Source organism: Neomonachus schauinslandi, chromosome 10, assembly GCF_002201575.2.
Source record: "Neomonachus schauinslandi chromosome 10, ASM220157v2, whole genome shotgun sequence".
NCBI classification, from domain to species: domain Eukaryota; kingdom Metazoa; phylum Chordata; class Mammalia; order Carnivora; family Phocidae; genus Neomonachus; species Neomonachus schauinslandi.
Window position 1 is genome coordinate 51272858 of NC_058412.1, and position 18254 is coordinate 51291111.

Genomic DNA, 18254 nt, shown 5'->3' on the forward strand with positions numbered 1-18254 from the left:
CACACACACACACACACAGAGCCATGGAATCATGAACTGTGTATAGACAAGCACCCCCTCCCTCGCCCTGTACATCCTCTGTGCACTCAGCTAGCTGCTGGCCGAGTTGACAGTGGCCTCCGTGACACAAGCTCTTCTTGGGCAGAAGCTGCTCTCCCGACCCCTCCTCGGGACAAGGCACTCGCAGGACAGCGTCTCCACCATTTCAGTTGGGCTGCAGGCTGCTTAGCGCTCGGAGGGCCTGTGGGAGGCTGACTCCGGGATCTGGGAAAAAGCCGTGGGAATAGGATGTAGAAACTGAGAGTGAAAATAGGAAGAAGCCACACAAGAAAGATGGCACAAGCCATTTGCAAGGTAGTAACTGACATCTTGTCACTGGGTCGCTGGTAAGAGAGGGGACAGATATGTAATTAGACTTTATGAGTTAAAGAAAATGTGATCCGTTTTGATAAGATTATAACCATCTGAAGTACTGGGGAACGAAGGAACGAGAATCCGCCATTAACCTTTGAACTGACTTAGGGAGAATTGATTCTGCTCATGAACTGACCAGCCAGTGGGAGTATTGATTCTGCTCATCTGTTAACCCCTTTGGGGGCTGGGGACTTGGGGCTCACGTGGCTCCACCAGGACGCCTCACTTCCCTGTCTTCTAAGTCCAGGCCCACAAGCAGCAGGAACCCCCTGAAGCAGGGAAGTTACAGGATCTCACTGCTAAGCAGCGCATTGGCATATCCATCAGTTTCTTTTTACTTAGTCTCAAACCAGATCAACTCAAGGGAGCATGGAGGCAAGCAGCTAGAGGTGCAAAATTGGATCAAGTTGGGTCCTATTTGCTGTTTTCTGACACCAGCCAATTCTCTGAGATCAACTGGGTATTCCACACTTCAAGTCAATTTTCACAATGACTTTTGGAGTTAGCACAGACCCACAGGTTAAGGATTCAATCCCACAAGATTGCCCCCACTTCAGATGCCACCTGCAAATGGGTTCTCCAGGCAACCCACACTTCTGCACAGCCAACTGCAAATCGGGGGGCTCCCATGACCCCCCTCAGCTTTGAAAATGACTCACAGAACCCAGGAAAACACTATGCTTACTACTACAGTTTACAGTAAAGGATACAAATGAACAGCCAGAGGAAGAGGTACGTAGGGCGAGGTCCGGAAGAGTCCAGAGCAGAGGAACCTCTGCTCCTGTGCAGTTGGGACGTGACCCTCTCTAGGCAGGCGGATATATTCACCAAGCAGGAAACTCCTTGAATCTTTTGTAATCCCATCTCCAGGCCCCCTCTCCTACCTGGAAGTCCTGGATGGGGGGTGGAGTGGACAGGTGGGAGTTTGGTTTTTCTGGGTTTGTCTCCCATCCTGAAACTATCTAGGGGCCTACCCTGAGTCACCTCATTAGCATAAACTCAGGTATGCTGAAAAGGGGCTCTTTGTGAATAAAAGAAGATAGTCCTATCACTTAGGAAATTCCAAGGAACTGGGGACAAAGACCAAAAACAAAGACCTCATGTTACTTGAGAGGGTCTGGGGCTAGATTAAGAGTCAGCCCCAGGTCACAAGAATGTTTTTCTGCAAAGCTGAGATGGACCCCCGCCCCCTCCTGAGTGGTCGTGAAAAAGTGTTTGTGACTAAGGCTAGCTTTGGGGACTATGCTGGAGAGTGGAGAGTGGGGTGAGGGGCTTGAGGGGAGGGCCAGTGCTGATGCTGGCCAGGAGAGGAGAGGATAGGGCAGACTGGCGCCTGGGAGCCTGGAAGGACAGGACGCTGCTGGGGCGCTTCTGCAGAATCAGCAGGGGAGGGAGTTCCTACTCAGGGGCATATAAGTCCCGAGGATCTCAGCTTTACTTCCCACTGCAACGGGCGCACTGCACAGCCTGTGAGGGGCCGTGGCAGGGAACAGCGGTGGACGGTAAAGGAAGAGATGAATGGTGACAGGGTCCACTTCTACACAGACAACCAGAGGGTCTTCCTGGGCCCCCGAGGTGAGAAAACTGAGGCGTCAGCCCATCCTCCTCAGGGACTGGCTTGCTTGTCCCCCCCGCCCTTGCCATTTTTGTCAGCCCCTCCCTGGAAGGCCAGAGCTTGGCTCCTCCCTGTCTCAGCCTCCAGAATAAATAGGCGAGGGCTGAAGGTGGGTCAGGTGAGGAGGACGGAGAGCCTGGTGCACGCCCCAGCCTCTGCATGAAACCTCCCCAGACCCTTTCTCTTGGAGATGGCAACCTGGCGAGGAAAAGGTGAACTTTGAATTCGGAGGGACCTGGTTTTGAGTCCCATCTCTGCACCTTGAGTTGGCCCCACAAGGACTCAGGGGCTCTAGGCTGGTGTTTCTCCACCTTAGAATGGATTTCCCTGTACACTGTTTATCCCTAACCACACCCCAGACTCAATAGGCATAGCTCTTTGTAGGACACCCATGCAGGGCTTTCTGACCCCAGCAGAGGAAGACTTCAGCACTGACCTACATCAGTTTGTGGGAGACGCAGCTGTCCCAAAGGGCTGTGAGTCCTGCTCTGGTCAGGGTTCATGAGCAAGCCTGGCCTTGGGACTCAGAGGTCAGGTTCCTGCTCTGTCCCTTCCTGTCTCCCTCCTTCCTTCTTCCATGTAAACTACATGTTTGTTGCCCTTCTCCGTGCTGGGATCTGTGCCCTGTGCACCTCCTCCGGGTTCTGTGGTCTTCCCTTTGCCTTTGAGTTGCTACCATAACCCCAGTTAGCTCTGGTGAACACTTCCTAGTGCTTTATTTCCCATCTCCATGATAAGCATGGCCTGTGTTCTCATCCCCATCAGTGCAGGAGACTGAGCCCGAGGGCTGACCCTGTCCAGCCCACACAGCACACTGTCCTCCTGTCCACCGGCTTCTCCCTTGCAGGGCTGGACTCTGTGCCAGAGTCTCCTGCATCCCCCAGGAGGCCAGGGCTTGTTCAGACCGGCATGGCAGTTTTGGCTGTGACTCTCGTCTCCTCTCTGGTGGCTCTCTTTGTTGTGGGTAAGCTCCTAGGTGACCCGAACTCCACTGCCTCTCTCTGTCTTCCTGCATAAAGGTCCCATAGGGAGTAGTTGCCTACCCTCTGGCCCCAGACCTGAACCAGATCTTACCTGAAACTCAACCAAGGCCCCTGTCCAAGGTGGGGGTGTCTTCTCAAGAGCTGAGGCCCATGGGGGAAAGTCCAAGGGGTGCCATCTCCCTCCTTCTGGGACCCTGACCGAGGGTGGGGTAGCCTGTTCTGCCAGCCTTAGTGCAGAGAGAGTGTGCTGACCCAGGAATGGGTGTCTCAGTTCTCCAGAAGCCAAGACCTCCGTTGGAGCCCTATGCCTCCTTCCAAGAGTTTCCAGCCATGATTCCCAGAGACAACACAACTGGACAGTTAGGTGTGGAACCCCACAGTGAGTAGCCACAGGGCGGTGGGAGTGGAGTGGGGGAGCTGGGGCATTCAGATGCCCAGACCCTAGGAGGAGCCTCTCCTCTGATGCCTCCTATGCCCTTGAATGGGTTCCAATTTTCTCACAAGAAGACACGATCTTTAAAAAAAAAAAAAGTTTCATCAACATGTAATTGACACATAATAAGGTGCAATATTTAAAGCATGCACTCTGCTAAGTTTTGACTTACGTGTATCCCCATGAAACCACCACCACAATCAAGATAATGAGCATATTCATCATCCTCCCCCCACAGTTTACTTGTGCCCTTTGACATCCTTCCCTCTCCCCTCTGCTCTTCATCCTCTATATTACTTGCAGTAATATAGACTAGTTGGCTTTTTCTAGAATTTTATGTGAAAAGGATCCTATGGTATGTACTCTTTTTTGCTCCTTTATCAGCATGTAATTTGCAAATATTTTCTCTCAGTTAATGGCTTGTCTTTTCATTCTCCTAACAAGATTTAAATCTTAATAAAGTCTAATTTATCATTTTTTTCTTTTATGGATTATACTATGGGTTTCATATTGGAAACCTATCCCAAGGTCACAAAGACATTTACCTATGTTTCCTCCTGGAAATTTTGCACTTTTTGGTTTTACATTTAGGTCTATGATTAATTTTGAGTTAAGTTTTATATAACGGTATGAAGTATGAAGTTAATTTTTATTTAGCATAGGATATACAATTGTTGCAGCACCACTTGTTGAAAAGATTATCATAATTATCATCATCATGAATTACTTCTGTGTCTTTGTTGAGAATTAATCATCCATATATATGTGGGTCTATTTCTAGATTCTCTGTTCTGTCCCATTGATGTATTTGTCTGTCTTTACAAGGCAGAATATTTGACCGGACTTCTCATACCTTCAAGGGCCACCTGGCCCCACCTGGCCTTACCACAGCATAGTGGCTGAGACCTCATGTATTTACCTAGGTAGGGCATGAGGAATAGGGCAGGAATCTTCCAGAAAGGGTCCCTGCCTACTTGGGTTCTTCTCCCAGAGAACTGGCATCGAGAGACTTAGACCATGAATATCTGAGATAAGGTCTTAGCTTGTGAGGTGAGCAAAGGGTATTGGTAGGACCAGAGGCAGCTGCAGGTGGGGTTGGTGGGAATGATTATGCGGATAAAAGGGGCTACGAGTTCCCTGAATGACTGTAATGGCCGGGGCTTTCACTCAGGTCTCTCATATCCTCAAACTGTTCTGTGGGGACTCTTGCTCTATGTAACACTGGGTATGCCAGCCCTTCAAAAGGCCCTTTCCACTCCAGGGTCTACTATCACCTGGAGGGCCTCCACCATAGCCCTGTGTGTGGATTGAACAGAGGGCTGCCTCTATAGGTACCTATTTTGTTTAGTTTCTGGAATTTGTGATCAGAAATCTATGTTTGCGGTCTACACTGTTTTTAGGAAGTGAATCAAGAGGCCTCATGCTTAATGTACAAATAGAGTGGAAGACTAAACATGGGCTTTATTCATACCTAGCTTCTTTTTCATAATGACCTGTTTATTTGTTTATTTTTTTAAGATTATTTATTTATTTGACAGCGAGAGAGAGACAGCGAGAGCAGGAACACAAGCAGGGGGAGTGGGAGAGGGAGAAGCAGGCTTCCTGCCGAGTAGGGAGCCCGTTGCAGGGCTCGATCCCAGGACCCTGGGATCATGACCTGAGCTGAAGGCAGACGCTTTACGACTGAGCCACCCAGGCGCCCCCAAAATGACCCATTTAGTGGTGAAATGTCAGTGGAGTTAAACTTCAGCAGCTCTCAATGATATAATCAGTTACCTTCAAGTTCAGTTACAATGGCAAAATAATCCAAGCCTGACCAGCATGACTCTTAGTGGTAGCTAGTTTATAGTAGGCAAGTATTTCAGTCCTTCTGTCCCTCAGTTCATGGGAGACAGCTAAGTCCACCTTTATTTTATCTTTTGGCCCACAGATCAGGTGGCCCATCCCCAGGGTCTGGGTGGCTGCAGTGAGCAGGAGGCTGCTTGAGGAGCACTCAGGGCTGTGTCTTAGACATGTCCCTTAGGAAATGTAAGAACACTATGGTTGGCCCATATAATGAATGCTTCCCTATGTAATGGGCCTCTGTGGCTGCCTTCTCGATTTCCTCCCTCCAGATCCCCACCACTCTGGCGGGGTGGCAGGGTTGCAAGAGACTATCCAGATGTTTAAAAGCCATGTGGAGAATTCCAGCACCTGGAGCACGGAGGTCCAGATGTTGGCTTGCAGAGTGGACAATGTCAGTTCTCAGATCCAGGTGCTCAGCGGTCATCTGGAAAACGCCAGTGCTGAAATCCAGACGGTAAAAGACGTTCTAAAGGATGCCAATACCTTGAGTTTCCAGACCCAGATCTTGAGGAGGTCCATGGAGGGGGCCAGTGAGGATATCCAGAAGCTAAAAGGAGATCTGGAAAAGGCAAATGCTTTAAATTCCCAGACCCACAGTTTCTTAAAAAGCAGTTTAGAAAACTCCAGCATCGGTCTCCACATGCTGAGTGGAGGCTTAGGAAATGCCAACGCTGAAATTGCGATATTGAAGGCAGGACTGAAAATGGCAAATGCCCAGGCCCAGTGGACAAACAGTAGTCTAAAGAATGCTAATGCTCAGATCCAAGTTTTGAGAGGCCAACTGGCTGGTGTCAATGACTTACGGGCCCAGAATCAGATTTTAAGAAGCAGTTTGGAAGGAGCCAATGCTGAGATCCAAAGGGTCAAGGGAAGCCTGCAAAATGCCAATGCTTTAAACTCCCAGATGCAGACTTTTCTAAGAGGCAGTTTAGACAACACCAGCTCTGAGATCGAGTTTTTAAGAGGTCATTTCAAAAGGGCTGGTGATGAGATTCACTTGTTAAAAAGAGATTTGGAAACTGTCACTGCCCAGACCCAAGTCACAAGCAACCGTCTGGAGCAGACAGATGCTCAGATCCAATTATTAAAAACAGAGCTTGAAAATGTCAGTGCCTTAGATTCCAAGACTCAGGTATTAAATGGTTATTTGAAAAATGCCAGCAGAGAGATACAGACCCTAAAACAAGGGATGAAAACTGCTGCAGCCCTAGGTACTAAGATCCAGATGCTAGAGAGCAATCTGCAGAAGGCCAGTGCTGAGATCCAGAGGTTAGAAGCAGATTTAGAGAACACCAAAACACTAACTATGAAAATCCAGGAGGAGAAGAGTTGCCTGGAGACAGTCCATGTGGCCCTTGTTTCCCAGGAGCAGCTACAGAGGACCCAAAGTAAGTGGGACGGGAGAACTTGGCCGGGGAGGTATGGTCTCTCGGGTGGGTAGAATCTTCTGTCCCTTCAGCCTTTTGCTTACTTCAAAACTTTTTAAAAAAGATTTTATTTATTTATTTGACACAGAGAGAGAGAGGGAGAGAGTGCACAAGCAGGGCGAGCGGCAGGCAGAGGGAGAAGCAGACTCCCCGCTGAGCAGGGGGCCTGACACAGGACTCGATCCCAGGACCCTGGGGTCATGACCTGAGCCGAAGGCAGACGCTTCACCGACTGAGCCACCCAGTCACCCCTGCCTTTTGCTTACGTCAACATGCATCCCCCTGGGAAGGAGAGTGAGAGCTGGAAAAGGCCTGAAGCCACCCAAATAGGCTCGATGTGCCTAGGCAGTGGTGGAGGTGGCATAAGGCAGCCGTCCCTGCTCTCAAGTGGCTTGTCCTCTGGCCAGAGTGACAAAACAACACTTGAGAAATGAACGATGTGTAGAAGGCATGCAGAGAGGCGTAAGAGGTGTTATGTGAGGGTCAGGTCTGGGAACTGGGGTGGAGGGGAGCAAAAAGAAGGGAGAGAGAAGGGACCTTCCCAGGTCGATGTCCTCTGGTATAGAAAAGGGATCTTCTGAGTGGGGGAGAAACCTTTTGGAGGAGAAAGGATCAAAAGACGCGTTGTGGAGAAGAGAGCCCTTGAACTGAGTCCGGAGGACTAGTGGGTGTTTGCCAAACAAGTAGGGTAAGAGGATGGCAGGTTCACAGGCATGAAGACGTGAAACCATGAGGTTCAGGAAACTTCAGACAGTTCTGTTGGACTGGACTGTGGCCAGGAGGGCAGGTGATGAGGTGCAGGCTGAGAGGCTAGCCGGCAGGGGCCAGAATGGTGGCTTTCAAGCTGTTTTGAATGTAAGCCTGAAATTCATTTTATATTGTGATGCAGTATAATTATGTATCACACACACACTCACTCACACACATACACACACACATGCTTCAAAAGCATAAGTTTTACCACACGGATGCACTCTGATATTTTATAATCTATTCTTTAAAAAAAATAACACCTTGATACTTCCCACAAATGGGTTGATGATTGCACTGTGAAAATCACTATGCTAGGAAGCTAGGCAGACCTGGAGAGACACCAGAAGGATGTGGAAGGCCTCTGAGTTTGGGTTTTATCCTTCAGGAGATGAGGGTCTATTGGAGGGCTTCAAGAAGGCTGACCAGATGGGTCTCTGAACTGAGAGGGGGAAAAAAGAAGGGAGAAAAGCAGCAAGATTTGGACCTGCTGAGCCTGAGATGCTTTGGGGGTATTCAAGTAGCTGTCATCTGCAGGCCATCTGGAGTGTAGGGGACAGGCCCTGGCTGCAAACACAGCTGTGGGAGCCCTGGGCACATTGGTTCTGGTTGTGGCAGTGGGAGTGTGGGGGGTGCTTACATGAGATAAAATGCTTTATGGGAAGAAAGCTGAGGGCAGAAACAGGAAGTCAACCTTCAGGTGGCAAGAAGGGAAAGAGGTGTTTTTGAAGAAGACTACTAGAGAAGGCAGTCTTAGAGGCAGAAGGAGAACCAGGAGATGGATAGTTGGGGAAGTCAAGGAAGGAGGGAATTCCAAGAAGGAAATGGTTAGTTCTGGTGAATGCCTGAGAGGTTACATTAAGTAACCAATAAGCACCCACTGAGTCTGGGCAATTTACAAGTCATTGGGAATGAAGTTCCTGTGGAGAGTAGTGTGTGGCCTGGAGGCCAGACCACCCTCAGCAGGGTGTGAATGAGAGATCAGGTGTACGAGCCATTCAAGGACCTTGGCTGAGGAATGGAGAAGAGCGATGAGGCTGAGGTAGGGGGATGGCATGGCAGGGGGAGGGATTAAAAAACATATATCATTGATATTTGCATTATAAAACCTCAGTATTGATTATAGACAATGTGCAGATATTGAAAAAGAAATCATGAGAAAATAACCGCTTGTATTTCCATGAATATTTCTATACTTTAAAAAAGATTTACTTACTTATTTGAGAGAGAAAGGGAAAGAAAGAGAGCATGAGCTGGGGGAGGGGGAGAGGGAAAGGGAGAGAGAATCCCAAGCAGACTGCACTGAGCACAGAGCCTGATGAGGCACTCCATCTCACCACCCTGAGATCATGACCTGAACCGAAACCAAGAGTTGGACACTTAACCGACTGAGCCACCCAGGTGTCCCTCTACATTTTCTATACGAGCCCACTGGGAGCATTTTGGTGAACTTCCTTAAGAGGATTTTTCTAGATTAAGAGCATAGGCTTGATCTGAGGGTGGGAGAAAGGAACCAGCAAAGAGGGAGGCAGTGGGAGGAGAGAGAGACAGACAGAATGAAATGAGTAGCTGAGGGATTGACCTTGAAGGGTTGGGACCTTAAGTACTTGAACTTCTGAGGCTGGGAGGGGGAGGTGGGGTGGTAGGTGGTCACCCAGGTTTGCAGATGTGGGAACAGGAAACTGAGGGAACTGATCTTTAGTGGTGTCTCTTCCTAGGTAGAGTAGGAGGTCACTTGCTAAGGGTAAGAGAGGGGGCGGTTTGAGCAGCTGCTGAAGAGACTCCCCGTCTTGGGCACCTGGGTGGCTCAGTCAGTTAAGCTTTTGCCTTTGGCTCGGTCATGGTCTCAGGGAGCCTTTGGCTCAGGTCATGGTCTCAGGGTCCTGCATCAGGCTCCTGGCTCAGCGGGGAGTCTGCTTCTCCCTCTCCCTCTGCCCCTCCCTCTCCCTCTGCCCCTCCCCTCTGCTCCTGTTCTCTCTCTCAAATTAATAAATAAAATCTTTACAAAAAAAAAAAAGACTCCTGGTCTGTCAGAAACCTGGACGTCCGCCCTTCTTAATGCCTCTCCAGTGCCCCCTGCTGTCCTGCTAATGCCCTCCTATGTCCACCTACTGCTTTAGCAGAGACCCGTGTTTCTCTACTATGGGCCACATTGGGCTCACCCAGGGAGCTTTACATATACTGGTGACTGGCACCCACCTCCAGAACTCTGACTTTTGGTGGGGAGGAGGGTCTAGGATGTAGTGTGGGCATTAGAATTTTTTCAAAAGCTCCCTAGGTCGTTCTAGTGGGCAGGCAGGACTGAGAACCATTAGCTTAACTTTTTCTTAAAGGGCCAAATAGTAGATATTTTGGGCTTCTGGCTGAACAGCCTCTGTCGCAGCATCTCTACTGCTGTAGCAATAAAGCAGCCAAAGATGGGCGTAAACTAAAGGGTATGGTTGTGTTCCAATAGAACTTTATTTATAAAAAGAGGTTGCTTGAAGGTTGCAGTTTGCCAATCCTCAGTTTAGACTACCGGTTCTTCGGCTTCGGAATGCATCAGGATCACCTGGAGGGTTTGTTAAGACACCGACTGTTAAGAAACAATTTCAGATTCAGCCAGTCTGGGGTGGTTTTGAGAATTTGCCTTTCTACTTAATTCCAAGGTGATGCTGATGCTGATGCAAAACCGCTGGTTTACACACTCAGCATCATTACTGAGACATTTGCAATTATATTCTAATTGGTGTCTCTGGCCTGGTTAGGATTGCCTTCTTCTTGTTCAGTCTCCACACTGTCACCAAGTTGGTATTAGCATAGTGCAAATCTGAGCATACTACTATCCTTCTTAAAACGCTTCAGGGCTTCCCAGTGCTCACAGGGAAAAAAAATCCCAAACTCCTTCACACGAGATGGACAATATAGTGCTGGTGAAGCTGTCCAAGTTCGTCTCCCCTCTCTTATGCACTGACCATTCCAAGCACTTGAACAGGTCAAGCCATGCCATGCTGTTTCACACCTTCACACTTTTTGTGTCTACTTTTCCCCCTGCCTGGGATGCTCTCCTTGGCACTGACCACCAGGCAAACTCTTCCTCAGTCTTTTAAGACTTAGCTCAAGTGACATCTCACCTGGGGTGTCCTTCCTGAGTGCCATGTGTAGCCCAGGTGACATAGACCATACCCTCTTTTATGGCTCTGTTCTAACATGTGCATGGTCTTCCATGAATGCGTCTTCAGCACCTTTTTTACACATCTGTCTCGTTTCCTAGACTGTAAGCTCCTTGAGGGCATGAATCGTGTCTTACTGATCTTTGTATAATAGTCCCTGATTCACAGAAGTTAAAAATCATTGAACCATGGATATTGAACAAAAGAATAAATGAATGAATAAGCGAGTCTGTTGTGGCACCAATTCAAACAGCCGTGATGCAGATGGTGTTAAAAAGCAGGGTGTGATAGTGGGGAAGGATGAGAGAGCTGAGAGCACAAGAGGCTTGTGCTTGTGGAATGAGTTTTCGGAGCTTGAAATGGGGAGGTCGGGTAGAGCAGGTCCCGAGGACAGTCCTGGGTGTGGGCAGCTGACATGGAAGGAGACGGAGGGAAAGAAGTGAGTGGTGCTGTGGATGGCTGCAAAGTCTCCCGGGGAGATGGAGGGAACTGAGGTGCAGCAGACTGTCCGGTGGTGGCAGTGAGTGGCAAGAGAGGGTCATGGAGCCAGAAAGCAGGAGTCTGGAAAGAAAGTGTTGTCTGGGTAGCAAAGCTATCTGAGGATCCCTGGGGGGATGCAGCCAGGTGTCCTGAGCCGCTTCCCAGTGTACTGGGTATCAGGCTGGGGATGCAGCCTCCCAGGCCCTGCCCCCCGGAGCACTGGGCATCAGGCATTGCGTGGGCTTGTGACCGTCGGTGGCCAGTCCCAGGAGAGTTCAGGAAGGGCAGCTCTTGGGCATCTGCAACCAGCCCCTGGTTCTCTCTCGTCCCCAACCTTTGCTCCAGATCAGCTTCTTCAACTGATCCTGCAAGGCTGGAAAGTCTACGGCGAGAGCTTGTATTACTTTTCTCACGTCAAGAAGTCTTGGCACGAGGCTGAGCAGTTCTGTGTGTCCCAGGGAGCCCACCTAGCCTCGGTGACTTCTGAGGAGGAGCAGGTCAGAGTTGCAGGCTTGGGGAGGTTGGTGTTGATGGGCTTGGTGTGGGATGAGGAACTTTGGCCCTTCCGCCTTCCTCCTCTTGCAGCGGGCAGGGCAGAGGCCTGCGGTCTCTTAGGTCAGTCAGGGAACGAATGTTGATTGAGTTCCCATGAGCATCTTGCTCTGGAGGTAGAAGCCCTGACAGCAAACCTTGATGTCCTCCATGACCAAGGGAGACACCCCGAGGCCCACAGCTGTCAGCAGTGAAGAAGGGCAAAGGGAGGCAGCAGTGGGTGACTGCCTTTAAAGTGTTGGGAATATAACGTCCCTCCCCAACCCCTCATTTTCCGTTTAGCTTCTGCTGTAGTGGTCAATCCTGATTTTAACGTCAGTGAATCCAGTGCCCATGGAAGGCCCACGAGCAGGAGACCCAGGCTTCTTGGGAAAGCCAGACACGGAAGTTTGAGGACCACCAAAGGCAATGTAGAGCCTGGTGGCCCATCCACTGAAGGTCCTTAACAGAATTTACCAGGGTTATTGTCAAAGGACCATCACGGGTTTGGTCCATTTCAACTTACGGAACTGCCCATCCTTTGTGGTTCTCCTGAGACTGTTCTTGTACGTCTGTCAAAGGACGTGTTATTTATTTATTTATTTTTAATGAAATACATCTCTTTAATAATCTATGGCCAGGTCGGTCTTTGTCTCAGTGAACCGACACTCATCAAGTCAACCTGGGAGAAGTTGGGCTTTCTCTGAGGGGACCTGGGTCCTGGCCTCAATCCTGGACAAACCATGGAAGGTGCAGGGAGGGGCAGAGGAGTGGGCTTCATGCCCCAGGACCAGAGAGAGGACAGCCTAGCCTCCTTTTCCACATGGCTGGGAGAACCAGCTCCTCACACAGGGTCAAACAACACTGCGTTTTCTCTACAGGCGTTTCTGGTAAGGTTCACGAGTACCTCTTACCACTGGATTGGCCTCACAGATGGGAGTGAGGAGGGCTCCTGGCGCTGGGTGGACGGGACACCATTCAATGTTGCCCAGAGCAGAGCGTGAGTCCAGCACTGTCTGGTGCTGTCCCAGGCACACTCTGGGACAGGCCTGGCTAGAGACTCTTCGTCCTTGTCTTGTGTGTGTATTCCTGCCCAGTAAGTGCTTGTGTTGTGTGTGTGTGTGTGATATATGTATATGATGTGTATGTGTGATGTGCTTATATAGAGTAGATGTATGACTACGTATGTGTTGTACGTGTGATATGTGTGTATATATGATGTGTATGATGTGTGTGGGTGTGTGTATACACATTGGTATAGTCGTGGTCCTTGTGTGGACCCCTCCACAGAGGGGCATCAGAACAGGATAGATCCTGGGGCTGGCAGGCAGCCTATGAGTGGGTATTCCTGTGTTTTCACTGTTGTTGCTGTTCTTTGTTTTGTTTTTTTCTATCCTTTTTTTTTTTTAAAGATTTTATTTATTTATTTGAGAGAGAGAGAATGAGAGACAGAGAGCACGAGCGGGAAGAGGGTCAGAGGGAGAAGCAGACTCCCCGCTGAGCAGGGAGTCTGATGTGGGACTCGATCCTGGGACTCCAGGATCATGACCTGAGCCGAAGGCAGTCGCTTAACCAATTGAACCACCCAGGCACCCTCCTATCCTTTTTTTTAAAAGATTTTATTTATTCACTTGAGAGAGAGAGAGCGCGAGCGTGAGGGGGAGGGGTAGAGGAAGAGGGAGAGGGAAAAGCAGGCTCCCCACTAAGCATGGAGCCTGATGCAGGGCTGGATCCTGGGACCTGGAGATCACAATCTGAGCCGAACACAGATGCTTAACCATCTGAGCCACCCAGGTGCCCCTGTCTTTTGCCTACCCTATATGCTTTGTAGGCCCTGCCTTCATCAGAAGGTATCTAAATGTGAATTCTGGGGTGGAGGCTTACAGCTTCAGACACCCTTCCTATCCCTTGATCCTAGTAACTAAAGACAACCTCAGCAGAGCCACCCTTAGGGCACCCTTGGGCCCAGCTACATCCCCATCCAGGGACACCAGGAGATGAGAGACCCATGTCACTTCAGCTCCTTATGCCATAGTCGGGGGAAGGGACACTTTCTTCGTCTGGCAGAATAAAGCCCTCTTGTTTCCAGGTTTTGGCACAGGAATCAGCCAGACAACTGGAAGCACTGGGACGGGCAGACGGAAGACTGTGTCCATATTGAGCAGAAGTGGAATGACATGCGCTGTGACACCCCCTATCACTGGGTCTGTAAGAAGCCCATCAGCCAACATGTGGCCTGAGACAGGCCAGATCTGAGGGGTTGCCGTTGCTGCCGGCTCTGGACCCTCCCCACCCGACGCCGTGTGAACCTCTGAACCCAATTTGTTCTCTGCGGCTTTCCATTTGGCCTTTTGTGTTTCCTGCTCTGTCCTTCCATTTAACCCTTCAAACATGTTTATATCACGTAACCCAGTGGGATCAAGAGCTCCTCAAGGCCAAAGGCTTGCTGTGCCTCTGTTTCCCCCTCAGCAACCCTCCCGGGACTGTGAGACATCAGGTCCCCAATAAATACTGAGTGCACGAAAGCTTCGTACTTGTCTCTGCAATGGCCATCATACTCTTCTCTCCCTGAACTGCTTCTCCTCCCTCAATGTCCCTTCTGTCCCGAAACAAACATATCTTTGTTTAAGGGCTTTATAGCTATGAATGTTTAGTTAGTTCACTGGAAAACAGCAGAGGTTTAACACAAATTACAGGGACATCATACAGGTGGTACAAATTCCCAAGAAGTGATGGTGATCCCAGGTATTCCCCGCAGTTCCTTTGCTGCAGATGGGGTTGGAGCTGGATTTTGCCAGGGCTTTAAACCGCTCGCTACACTTCCTCCTGTCCTGTGGCTAGCCTCATCTCATTTCCCAACTGTTAACTTTTGATGCCATATCTCTGGCTTTGGCCTCTTCTTGTGGCCCCACCCTCCCTTCCAGGGACTGGGGCTTTCTGCTAGCTCAATTTAGAATGAGAATTTCTTTGCCCTGCCTCATGGAGTTACACAGGCATGCACAGGGAACCCAATGAAGATTTCTGGAGCTTTTCCTCTCCCTATCTTTCATGCTCCTCCCCAAATCCTAGCACATTCAGTCTCCCCCCACTCCCATCTTCCTCTCTCCATGCTTAGTGAAACTGTCATGCCCTGCATGGGACCCTCCTCACTGCACTGGGGTCTGGAAGGAGCCTCCAGGAAGAATCCCAGGGAGAAGGTGAGCTCATGCTGTCTGCTTCCCCAGCCAGGAACTCGGATTATAGTTGTCCAATGCCAAATGTTTTATGAATTTTGTCCAGTTTTCCAATTGCTGACAACAAAAGGCCTGGTCCAGTTATTCCACTGGGACAAGAAATGGAAATCTATCTGTTCTGACTTCTTTGGCTGAACAGGACTTTAATTCGTTTGTATTCACATTTTCCTTTTGGCTTTTCTTTTGGCCTTTTCTTTTATGGCTTCTTAGCTTTTTATCAACCTTAGGAACTCTGTCCTCTATTACAGGATTGAAATCACATTTTGCTGTATTTCTTCTAATACCTTTATAGTTTTGTTTTTTGTTTTTTTAGATTTACATATGTTACTGGATTTGATTTCCTGACAGTTTATTCCTTGGCATTTTGCATCTATATCAATATAAATATATGGGGATGGGCTAATTTTCTTTTTATGTATTTCTAGTCTTTGTTTTAGGGTTTTCCTAGCTTATGCAAAAAAAGTAGGAGACAATATTAATATGTCCCACTTTTTGGGAATTTACTCAGATTCTCTTTGTGGCCTAGTAGCATCTGCTCACTTTTTATAAATGTTCCACAGGCATATTTATTAGATTAGGCTTGTGATTTTAATTTTTCAGATATTCTATATGCTCATTTATATTTTACCTACACAACCTACCGATTTCTCTAGGAGGATTTGTGTTAACTCTCCCGTGTAGAACATTTATCTATGTATATCATCTTGTCATGTCCTATTTCTAATAGCTTTTGATTTATGTATTTCAGTGTTACTTTAATGTCTAAAGATTCATAACCATGAAGTCTACTTGAAGACTTCTACATTCTATCAATATTCATGCAATCCAGGATTATTTACTCTGCCTCTACCATGTACCAGGCATTCTTCCAGGTTTTCAGGATTCAAAAGTGAAGGAAACAGGGTGTCTGGGTGGCTCAGTCAGTTGGGCATCCATCTCTTGATTTTGGCTCAGGTCATGATCTCAGGGTCGTGAGATTGAGCCCTGCGCTGGGCTCCTTGCTTAGCACTGAGTCTGTTTGAGATTCTCTCCTTCGCCCTCTGCCCCTCCCCCCTGCTCTCTCTCACTCAAATAAATAAATAATAAAATCTTTAAGAAAAACACCCCAAAGTGAATGAAACAGATAAAAATCCCTTTCCCCTCTCCTCCCCAAGCCAGCATTTTAGTAGGGAGGAGAGGTAGTTAGGACACCTAGCCCCTTCTCATAGCCTCAGGAAGAGTCCTCCGGAGCCTGAAACCTGGGCGTGGTGACATCCTGGAGTAGCAAGCTAGCTGTTTTGTTGTTTGTTTGTTTGTTTTTAAGATTTTATTTATTTATTTGACACAGGGAGAGAAGCACAAGCAGGCAGAGGGAGAAATAGGCTCCTGGCTGAGCAAGGAGCCCGATGTGGGACTCGATCCCTGGGATCACGACCTGAGCCGAAGGCAGACGCTCAACGACTGAGCCACCCAGGCGCCCCTGTTTGTTATCTATCTAACCAACCATGGTCTGAGGCCTAAAGCTAATGGAACAGGGACAGGTAAACATACTCACACGGCAGGGTCAATTCTCATGCCTGGGCTGGACCTTTCTCTACAGAGAAGGTCCTGAAAGCTGCAGTTTCCTCAAGAGACAGTCAGAAAGGCAGAAGAATTAAGTTCTCCACAGACTGAGTGGAGCCATCTGGGGAGACAGAGTGAAGTCCTCAGTTGTCCTGGGGGAAGTGGTCAGCTTTTCACCCTGGAGTGCCTCCCCACCCAGCCGCTGCTGTGGGAACCCTGTATAGTGGCCACTCTCGGTGACCATGGATTGCACTGGTGATAGACATAGGCTGTGACAGACAGCTGCCACCACATGGGGTGTGCTGTTGGCACGCTGAACCCACAGCCTTGTCTCCCAGAGCCATGGTTTCCAGTCTGAGGGAGGCTGGAGTCTACACATTGGGAGTTAGGGGAAAGCCCAACTCTAGCAAGGGAGAAGACATAGATTTCTTGGCTGTCATGAAATGACCTTCCAGGCTTGGTTTTCTAGGGCCAGGGAATAATTTCTCAGTCAGGAGAGTAAGCACATTCTGGAAGCAGATGTCACAGCATTTCGAGGATGACATAAGTCGCTAGTTCAGAAAAAAAAAAAAAATCTACCTGTGCTTATAGTCAGCAACTCTGAGTGTCCTTTACCAACGAATGCCTCAGCCCTCTATACTCTGGAATTCTTAGAACACTTGCTCCCATATACCCAGATTTGGGCCTGGGTGTTGGTCAGACCCCCTCATATGCCTACACCATGCCTACTGGAAGGAGCCTCTCCCTTTGCGTTGCTCTTGCATTTAAGGGCCAGTTATAAGTGCTTCTACCTCTATCTGCTGCTAGCAATTCCTACAGCTCAAAGCTAGCCAAGCCCAGGGACCCCTACCACAAGTGAGAGCCACAGGCCCCAGAGTTACAGAAGAGTGAGAAGGCCTGAGCTACTCTCGGGAGGGGTGACTTAGGATAGAAGGAGGTCTGCTAGCTGGGCCTCAAGAAGGCTTGCTCCTGTGGGACAAGCCCCACGCAGCAGGGTGTCCACCACACAGCTCTGCCTCTCAGTTCCCCTCCCCTCCCCCAAACAGCCTGTAGCCTACTTCCTCTTGAATCTCCTCAAAGCCCTGCTTTTGTTGCAGTCATATCCTTCTTAGATCTGACAAGAATTTCCCACTCTACCTGGTCCCAGGGTTGGGATTCCAGGCCCTCTTCACGGTAGCCCCAACAAGCCTTTAATGACGTCTCTGCTATAGGGTCACCAGAACCGAGCCCTGGACCTCAGTGTCTCCTCAACCAGCTCTCACTGCAGCTTCTGCACTTTTGCTCAGAACACCTTCTGCCTGGGTCACTTACGCCTTGTCTGTGTAATAGCCAAGTTTCTGGGCATTCTATCTGGAGTGTAGTCATCACTTACGATGTGGTGGGAATCACGAGAGGCAGGAGAGATTGGTGGTTATAGACCCAGGCTCCATGGCCAAACTGCCTGGGTCTAATCCTAGCTTTGCCCCTGTCTAGCTGGGAAAGCTGGTTACCTGACTTTCGTGTCTCAATTTCCTCTTCTGTGAAAAAATTAGAGTACCCCTCTCTTGAGGCTGTTGTGCAGATTAAGAAAGTTAATCCATAAAATGAGCTTAGAAAAGTGCATGGCCCATGGATCCCATGATACCAGCGTTAGCTGGTATTATTGTGCCAATGGCCTAACTGACTCCTTGCTATAATTCTGAGGAAGCTTCTATCACAATCTCCGCTTTACACATGGCAAGGTGAGGCCTAGAGAGTTTGAATGTCTTGCCTGCGGTCCTATAAAGTCCTGTGCTGCAGCAGCTCTTCCTCTTGGACCCACGACTAACCCTCAGGCCCCGTAAGTCTCAACTCTTTGTGAGGTCCCACA

The 18254-nt window shown here is 49.0% G+C and overlaps 1 protein-coding gene across 1 annotated transcript; it reads left to right on the forward strand.

The window, feature by feature from the left end:
* Positions 1-1928: 1928 nt before the first annotated feature.
* On the forward strand, positions 1929-12634 carry CLEC4F (C-type lectin domain family 4 member F). The gene is made up of 5 exons (XM_021699118.1): positions 1929-1989; positions 2877-2993; positions 5560-6678; positions 11445-11596; positions 12512-12634. The coding sequence occupies exons 1-5, from the start codon at positions 1929-1931 to the stop codon at positions 12632-12634; spliced, it is 1572 nt and encodes a 523-aa protein (XP_021554793.1).
* The last annotated feature ends 5620 nt before the right edge of the window (positions 12635-18254 follow it).